The 9895-nt window shown below is 43.2% G+C and overlaps 1 protein-coding gene across 1 annotated transcript; it reads left to right on the top strand.

Annotated features, from left to right (window-relative positions):
• The first annotated feature begins 2846 nt into the window (after positions 1 to 2846).
• On the top strand, positions 2847 to 9272 carry LOC111864106. Its single transcript, XM_023851135.2, has 4 exons — positions 2847 to 3149; positions 5512 to 5893; positions 8033 to 8122; positions 8832 to 9272. The coding sequence occupies exons 1-4, from the start codon at positions 2902 to 2904 to the stop codon at positions 8964 to 8966; spliced, it is 855 nt and encodes a 284-aa protein (XP_023706903.1). The 5' UTR covers positions 2847 to 2901; the 3' UTR covers positions 8967 to 9272.
• The last annotated feature ends 623 nt before the right edge of the window (positions 9273 to 9895 follow it).

The raw sequence follows: 9895 nt of genomic DNA, 5'->3' as shown, positions 1-9895 counted from the left end.
GACGATGGATAAAGTCCAAAAACCCAACATATCAGTGTGTTTTATTATAATTTGTGATGAAAATATGAGCATTTGCTGCTACTGTCTGTTGTTATTAATATACGATAATTTATTCTCACGTACTTTGTATTTAATTTATGAAATTCTGTGCTCGCAATAAAACTCATATATACCTAGAGTTATTAATTTCTCATTTTATCCGGCCCGTTGAAAATGCTGAATTACCTAATGTGGCCCGCGGTTCGAAAAGTTTGGACACCCCTGTACTAGATCAATCTTTCACGAAGTGTTTGGCATTACCAGCCAACTTTCTTCACCAAAAACCTCATACACACTTCCAATATTTTACTGAGATAAATGTAACAATTTGAACTATTTATATTATTGTTTTTGAACAACTAATTCGTAATCAGTACCGTACGAAAAATCGCGGATAAAAAGTTTCAATATTTTGAAATTACAACGCTGCACGGTGCCCTGTACTTGCTGATGGATAAATGCTGACGGATGTTGAAATCTAATCGCTAGATCTTTTAGCCTACCTTCCTTATGCTGAAATAATAAATGCAGGTTTGTGAGATCACCTAACTGCTTGTGTGTGACCCTTATTAACATCTGTACGTCTAAACAATCTTTTTTTAAACTTGGTATATATATCATGGCACCTGAGCCCCTCTCAAAGGCGATCTGTTCAATCAGCGCGTGTGCCTTTATGTGTATTCCCTACCGTTGCTAGGTAAAGGCTCCGTAAGTATGTTACTGCGGCAAGGAATACACACACAATGAATAATTCTTGGATGCGTCATTTTTATGTGATTCGTGTCGTATCAAAGGAAAATAGGCAAGTATTTATACACATAACTTCTCCTTATTAAATACTATGTGGATTAATAATTCTAACGGTCACTTATGGGAGATTGTTAAATGCAGGGGGAAAAATATTTCATGTGACTTTGTCGCTAAGAATTTAAACGTCATGGCCTCACGCCCCCTCATGTCGGGAACCACTGCATTTACTGTATGCAGCAGTAAGATTCATGTTCCCGCAGAATAACCCCAGGACGGTGTTGAGACGACGCGAATCAGAAAAGCATTTTACGGATGACGTTAGTCGTATAGTTTTCCCTGAACGTCATGTTTAATTCTATTATGTGCCTATTTACCCAGATTTCTGGAACAGAAACTGTAAGTACGCCTTGAACCATGGAAGCAGGCAACCCGACACTCGCTCAGTCCGTCTGATGCTACCATTAGTACCTGTTAAACGGACGATAAAAGTCTTTAATTATTTGGTGTTACCTTCCTTTCAACTGTTCACTTTTATCTACAAGTGCAGAGATAATGAAAGTGGAACGACTTGCAAGGAGACAACCATGACACAAAATTTCGTCCGCACGTGAAAATATAAAGTTAATTTCTTTCGATAAGTTAAAATCTTTGGAGTCATCACGGCGGTGACTGATAAGACTGTCGTGTTCTGAGTTGACACCGTGCAGTCTAATAGGCCGACGACGACGTTTAGGAAAACAGGTTGCCTGTAACATTAAACAGCACGTTTGTCGGAAACGTGGTTAGCTGCCTACAAGATTACATGCTGGCACATACCACAAGACCAAGGAAGAAATTGGGTAAATTATTTTCTGAATAAATATTGTAACGGATTTGACCAACGCGTCGCCAGGCAACAGATTTTTAAACACGATACATTACGCAACAATAGGACGAATGTTTATAGCTCGTTGCTAGGCAACAATCAGCGGAAAGAAGATTGTCAGGAGAAACCGAAGCACTCGGAGAAAACCTTCCCCAGCGCCACTTTGTCCACCGCAAATCCCACATGACCTGACCTGGGCTCGAACTCGGGCCGCTGCGATGTGAAGCCGGTGACTTACCGCCTGAGCTATGGCAAGGCCTAGCGCACGATATCACAACTCAAAATCTTTATGTTTCCCGCTCGAAGCTAGTAGCACGTGACCTTCGCCTGATCGCCTCCGGAAGCCGGTATGTAGCTAAGGCCACGGCCACACGAGCAACATTTACTGCTCGAAATCCGCGACAAATGAAGCACAAGAAATACGCACCATGGAGTTAAATGAGAAGGGCCACACGGAGCAGTAAATAACGCTCGTTTCTTCGTGGAGGGAGCAATTTCAAGGTCGCGTCGTGGACGGATGTCTCTCGGCCCATGTTCTAGCTGTATTTGTCGGTAGTTCGCCTGGCCACACGAGCTTCATTTGTCGCGTGCTTTATTTGGTACTTGAGTCTTGTTTTCGCTTGATAGTGAATCGCTATGGAGTTTTACAAATGGTATCTTCCACGAGGGATAAGAGTATTTTAAATGAGTTGATTGTAATCCTATAATATTCGAGAAATTTGTCGGAATGTTCCATTAACTTGTGATGTAGTAGCACAAATTTCCGTCTCGCTGACCTGTCACTCATCACGGGATGGATCCACCACTTTCTCCTCTGCTGTAGCTGTTTTCGGCGTTAATGACAGATTAATAATAAACATAACGCGGATACTGTTTGTCTGTTCAGTAGCCTACTACTCGCCATATTTTGCACACACTGTGACATCATGGCTATTGACGCTCGGTATCGCGGACGGCTCCATGTGGCCACCTAGTCGCGGCATTTGACGCTCCAAAGAGCAGTAATTACGGCTTTAGTGTGGCCACTTCATTTGCGACAGTTGCAGCACCTTCATTTGTGGCGGATTTCGAGCAGTAAATGTTGCTCGTGTGGCCGTGGCCTAAGTAGCAACGCCGGAGTCTCGTGTCACGTGATGTAAGCAGCAGCGCAGGAGTGATAAGGCAACAGACCAAAGACATGTGGAGGTTGAAGGGTGACTGAACACGTTGGTAGTGCGTTTGTTGTGTGCGGAAATTTATATTTAAGCATGTTACAGAACACTACAACGTACAACCAAAATGGAGAATTATTCTACAAACAAGGCAGACCACACTTTTTCACAAAAGCGTGTGTTACTTTGTGCCTTGTGAGGTATAAGCGTAATAATGCCGGTGCTGAATTCAGCGTAGAATTTACAAAACTAAGTAGAGCTTTCCAGTTTCCTGGAAAGAAAAGCCTACATTCCGAAGACATGGCGCTGAGTGAAATTATGAGGACCGAGTGGACACATGGCTGGTAAGTAAATCCAGTGAAATTTGATGACAGTGAAAACTTGCGGCATAGAGTCCTGCTGGATATGAGGTTCTCAGAGCACGGACAATGAAGCTGCTGCTATCTTCTGGGTTTTAACGCCGTGTAGAAGTTCCCTGACGCTGAGAGAAATATACAGTCTTCATATTCGAGGCCTAACAATAAGCCAAGCCTTGCTTGCCGCCTGCTTGATTAACTCTGTTACCATAAAGAGGAAGCAGTAGGTTCCTCCGAAACGCCGGTGAACTTCTGTCGAACTGTACGGCGTTACAACCCACTAGATGGTACCCTACACAATTCTGTCATTCATTTCTTACGAAGTACAGAGTTGTGGTGGGAAAGCCAGAACAAAGAAGACTGCTGGGAAGACTTAGATATAAGTAGAAGGATAATTTTAAAATGGATCAGAGTAATATGGGGGTCGTATAGACTGGATTCATCTGGTCCAGGATAGAGACCAGTGGCGGACTTTCGTGAACGCGGCAGTGAACTTTCGGAAATTGTTGAGTAGCTGAGCAACTGGTGGCTTCTCAAAAAGCATTTGGCTCTATGATGGTACCCTGTAAATATCTATTATTCATTATTTATAAAGTACAGAATTCTGGGTTGGAAGGCCGGCGGGGAAAAGACCACTGGGAAGGGTTATGTATAAATTCCGTGACGTTTTCCAACCGGTAACCTGAATTCGGACGCGTCAGCAGACTTCCAAGTTCGACCTTGAGCCAAACATGTTTTAGAAAAAGAGCGTTGCATTGTGTGTTGCCAGACAAAGATGTAAAAGTTTATAAAAAGCGTAGGCGGTAGTCACTGCGGATTCCCACCGGTTGCTTGGCTAGATAATGGTTTCTGTAAACCCAACTGCACCAATGGTCCCAGCTGTCAATACATTAAACAAAGTGAACTGACTCACTCCATGGAGCTGAGTTCTTCTTAAGAAGCTCCCAATTGGGCAGCTGCTCAAGAATTTCCCATCATTTTACGGAACCCGAAGGTTCATTACCGTGTTCACAAGAGTCCGGCACGGGTCTCTACCCTCAGCCAGCTGAATCCAGTCCATATAACCCCATATTCCTCTAAGATCCGTTTTAATGTTATCCTTCCAGCTATAGCAGTAATGGAGGCCTTGCAGTCGGAATAAAATCACGATAAAGGGGAGTATGACGTAATGCAACTACACGTGTAACTGGCTTGACTATACGAGATTTGATATTTTCAGATTGTTCAGATTCTGGTCTTCTGGGGCGTGACACCGTACAATTCTGTAGTGATATTTCAACCCTGAAGATGGAGGCAGCATATTCCACTCGGAATGTCGTTACATATCGACCAAGTCTATACACTTAACAACCCAAAATATCAGAATCTGCCTTAACTAACTTAACATGCTTTCAGAGTTCCCAACACTCTACAAGACGAGCCCATCATTACAGTGTACATTAAGCCGTCAGCGGTTACAGCTTACAGATTTGGAGCGACGACACTGCACAAAAGAGAGCGTAGCGTTATTTTCCTGAAGATATCACCAGTACATTTTTATTTCGGGAGATGGTCTCCATAAATTGCCGAAATTTAGTCGAAATCCCTAGAGCCAATTCCGAGAAAATGGCAATTATGACGGACAAACCGCTGAATACCTAATACGGATAATAATAATAATACGTGCAATAATTCAAGCGCTGGCGAAAACCACGTACATACAGACACACATACACAGATGAACCAACTGCATGAAGCTGAGCCCTCCTTGAGAAGCTGCCAGCCTCTCACGTGCTCAAGAATTTCCCAGTAATTTATGGAACTCGAAGGTTCTATGCCGTGTTCACAAGAACCTTCCACTGGCTCCTATCCTGAGCCAGATGAATTCAATTCATACCACCCCTTCCTCTTTCTTTGTGATCCATATTATTATTACCCTCCAACCTACTTCTGGGTATTCCTAATGGTCTTTTCCTTTCTGGCTTTTCCAACAAAATCCTATTTGCACATGCACAGACCTCATACCAAAAACAGCTAGATGGTTGAAAACTTGTAAATCCGTCAAAAATTAGAGACCAATTTCTTCCCTTGGCCATCATTGTACTTTTCCTCACGTGTACTAAGCAACCGGTTGTAATGGCTCAGGCGGTTAGTCGCCGGAGGCCCTGGTTCGATTCCAGGTCAGGTCATGTGGAATTTTGTGATGGACGAAGTGGCGCTGGGGCAGGGTTTCTCCGAGTACATCGGTTTCCCCTGCCAGTTTTCATTCCATCGACTGCTCTACACTCATCCTCATCACCTGTCATAAGGGGCAGGTACAGGCCGACCCCACGAAATTAAATTAATGGCCCCCAATTTAATTGCATTTCAGTGCAGCCATCACAGTTGAGTTGTACAGCTCCTTCTCGCCGTGCGAGGAATGCTGTACTCTGCTACAGGATTTCATTAAACAGCGCCCACGTTGCCGAGTGTTCGTCGCCTTCACGTGTGTGTATCGAGGTGGTGACCGCAGACACAGCTGCGCCCTCCAGAAGCTGAACGGATGCAGTAACGTCCAGCTGCTGGACATTTTCACGGCCAAGGAGTGGCGTCTGCTGCGGGACAGACAGCAACTGTTTCTGTCACCAGTGGCGTTCCATGTCACGCTAATGTGGGACTGCTATTGGCGAAGGAAACTGATAGAAATATTAACCATCAGTCCTCAAATGGCTGTGAATACTGGAATGGTTCTGGGCACCGTAGAACCCCAAACGGTATGTTTTCTTTATGGTACTGGAAACCGTACATTCAATACAGCCATACTCCATCTGTTGTAGGAGCGAGGTTGCGTCATCTTCTGTTAGTGACGTACGCCATTACGTCATCATTAGAACGTTACTAGAATCAACATACTGCCGGTATTCATACGCCGTGGGGGGGGGGTGATTGTACGAATTGCCAATTAACCGAATCACAAAGAAGCAATGAAGTGGTACGAAAAGCAAGATGGAGGCATTGCTTCGCAGCGTCTTACACCGACACGCCTGCGAGACTTGCTAGCTGGGAAACGAGTTTCATCTGAAAAACAAATATCACTGTTGCATTTTTTCAAATTTAATATTCAAAAATTTTAATTTATAATTTCATTTATAAATTTTTCATGTTTCACCAATTTTTAAAGTTTTTTTTTATTTTACTGTTATAATAGTACAGTACATTATAAGTAGTGTCTTTTTTGTGTGGATATGAATGTAATAAACATATTTGGATTTTCGATTATCCTGACCACATTTGTCACCAATTAATTCCGATAATTGGCATTTCTTTCGTTAGGTTGACTACACAAGGAATGACGTAACCTGGTTCGTAGAGTGGATAGATCTTAATACCAAAGGTGACAATTCGACTCAGCCCTGAACTGATTCAGCTACATTCTAAAGGGTTCTGATGATGACGTTATTACCGTTAGTATTGGTAGCTTTTTGAACGCACCAATGTCCCGCTGCTGCATATACATAACGTTTCAACACGTGACTCTGCTCCCATCCTCATTTCCTCACTTGTCCAGTCATTGGGATTCGCCCTTTTTAACAAACCAAACTAATAGGAGGAAGGCAACAATTCCAGCCCCCGAAACATTGTGTTCTAATTTTAAAGTACCAGACTACGGACAAAGCGCAAGAAACTACGTAGTAATGCTTAGAACTCTGCTGTAGCATAGTCACTGCTGTGAGAAGCTCAGATTTAACAAAGTCCAACACAAAGCACAAATTTCAATATCTACACGTCCCGTGAGTAAGCGCCTTCCAACGCGTGTTTTCCCTTCTGAGAATTTTACGCTCATTTCTGACAGTCAGCCGCTTTAAGGCTTATTGATCATACTGATGTTGCAATATCAGGCACGGTTCTTCATTGTAATGTAGTATTCAGTGCCCGCGGGAACAGTTAACGTATAGCCTTGCCTTACAGGCGTCGAATGGACAAAGTGGCGCTGGGGCAGGTTTTCTCCGAGTACTTCGGTTTCCCATACCAATCTTCATGCCACCAATTGCTCCACAATCACCCTCACCCATCATCTGGGGCTGGTACAATAGGCCAGAAGTGGCTGCAGTACAAGGGATTTAGTCCCCCTCCCCCCACTTGCAATAAAAAAAATACAGGCGTCGAATATTTGCGTTCATGAGGAAAGTTCTTACCGCGAATCGCAATTTCACGTAGGAGCAATGTTGTAATTGAGGGTTAACGTGACAAAAAGAAATACAGATCATCCATTTTGTTGCCTGGAGCGAAACTATAATTGTGCTGTAACCACTGGAAACCTATTGTGCTACAAAATATACGTTTATCATACATTTTTAACAGAACTTTTCTTCTCATCAACCATCAATAATAAGTCATAAACCACAGAAGTGTTAAGAATATCAGACTCTCATACAAGATGGCCACCAGAACTTAAGGCGAACCGACTGGACGACGTTGCGTTCGTTTGTTCCCGTTTGCTTTCGCACGTGTTCGTTTTTTGTTCGTAAGGGGTTTCGGGTTAACGAGTTCTCGTTCGGAATACAAGCCAAGCCGAGAGTATGCACTCAATTACAGGAGAAATTACGAGTGAAATTTCGTAAAGTGGAGCCTTTTGTATTTTTACTTTCACCCTTACCAAGTAGGCAGGAAGAAGCAAAGTCTGGCATGTAACACTGTGTAGTTATTTGAAAGTCAACCGAAGTTTCGGAGTAACATGTCTCTGCTTTCCACCTTCTTCACGCTCATTTCTTGCTTGGTTTAGTCTACGACCCTGACGATGGACGCGACATGTCTCCGAAACATCGATCGACTTTCAACGGACTACGTGCTGTTATAACTGAGAAGATATAACTGCATAACCACCGCTGTGAGAATTCCACATTTGATTTCAGAGCGATATTACAACGGATGGGGTGTCGCCATCACGAAGGGGACTTCCTGACATTACTGACCATTATAACTTCGGTTACGTTGCTACAGAGGTAAGTTCTAGTACCAAGGACGGTAACGTATGACCCATGCCCTGTGGCTACTGTAAGGTGAGTTCCAGTGTCAAATGCTGTATGCTGTGACCATGCAGTGACTGCTCAGAGAGAGTTCCAGGCTGAATGGTGTAATTCTCTGACCATGCAGAATGCCTACTACAGAGTTACTGTAGAATGGATAAATACATCAGACACTTCCGGTTGTGTGGAAAATGGTCAGTACAATTTCTTTCTCAGGTCATTTGACAATTCTGTACCTAATGTCATACTAGTTTAACCCGTGCAGATTTTTTAATTGAAAGCACTTAACTGACTAACGGACTAAGTTCACTGACCTGCGCCCTTGTTGAAAAGCTAATAGTTGTTCAGCTACTTATGTAATTCCCACCATATTATGGACCCCGAGGGTACATTACTGTGTCTACGAGAGCCAACCACTGGTCCCTAACCTGAGCCAGATGAATCCAGTCCACACCACTCTATCCTAGTTCTTTAAGAACCGTCTTAATGTTATCTCCCATCTGCTCATAGCTGTTCTTAGCGGTCTCCCTCCTTCGGATTTTACTATCAGAAGGAAAGCGGGGGGCATATCTATTGTACCACATACTTGATAATTTCATTAAAATTTCTCCTTGCAAAATGTAGGAAATTATATGCAGTTCATCAGTATTGGTAACTCTGAATGCCATTCTCTTCCATATTTCAGGACGAACTGAAAGTCATGGATGATTTGGTAAAAGATGCCATGAGAAGAGAAGACAGGAAACATCTTATATTGTCGGTATCTCTAACGGTTGCTATAGTAGCCTTCTTCATATACGTTCTTATTCATCTCGTGTGAATCAGAGAATCACTGCATAAAATGAGGAAACTAACAAGACTGTACGGTGTCTGTCTGTGAAGAATTAGTCGAAATGACTAGAAAAGTTCGACAAAACTCACACGGTTTCATTCATACCAGTTCTTCATAGAATTGCAGGGCATAATGCCAGTTATGTTACGCATTGCCAAGTGTCTGATGTGAGTGGCCTGTACAGACATGTTTGCGAGTTATTTGTACATCGTCTTTAGGTGACTCACTCGCTCACTCATGAGGCTGAGCCCTTCTGAAGAAGCTGCCAATTGTGCAGCTACTCAAGAACTTCCCAGCATTTTATGGAACCCGAAGGTTCATTAGCGTGTTCACAAGAGCCTTCCACTGGTCCCTATTCAGAGCCAGAAGAATCCAATCCATATTATACCATCCTACCTCTCTAAGACCCGTTTTAATATTGTCCACCCACCGACCCACCCACCCACGTCTTGATCTTCCTAGTGGTCTCTTTTCTTCTGGCTTTCCTACCAATATCCTATATGCATTCATATTCTCCCATATCCGTGCTACATACCCTACCTGTTTCATCCTGCTTGACTTGATCATTCTAATTATACTTGGAGAAGAGTACAAGTTATGAAGCTCCTCATTATGCAGTTTTCCCCAACCTCCCGTCACTTCATCTCTCTTCGGTCCAAATAATCTGCTGAGCACCGTTCTCAAACACCCTGAGTCTATGTAAGATTTGAGGTTTTCACGGCGGTGACTATGAAGAAAGCAGTCTTCTGGGATGTGGTGTTAACCGACGTTTCGGAGGAACGTATCGCCTCCATCTTGAGGGTAGAAGAAAAAATAAGAAAATCCGCAAGCGAAGAGTTTATTTCCAACATTAGTCTGCTTGCACCTGCTCTCACTGTCTCTTCGCTTGCGGATTTTCTTATTTTTCCTTCTACCCT

This window comes from Cryptotermes secundus, unplaced genomic scaffold, assembly GCF_002891405.2.
Source record: "Cryptotermes secundus unplaced genomic scaffold, Csec_1.0 scaffold4685, whole genome shotgun sequence".
Lineage (NCBI taxonomy): Eukaryota > Metazoa > Arthropoda > Insecta > Blattodea > Kalotermitidae > Cryptotermes > Cryptotermes secundus.
The sequence above is the reverse complement of the archived record's forward strand: the minus strand, read 5'-3'. Positions and strand labels throughout refer to the sequence as shown.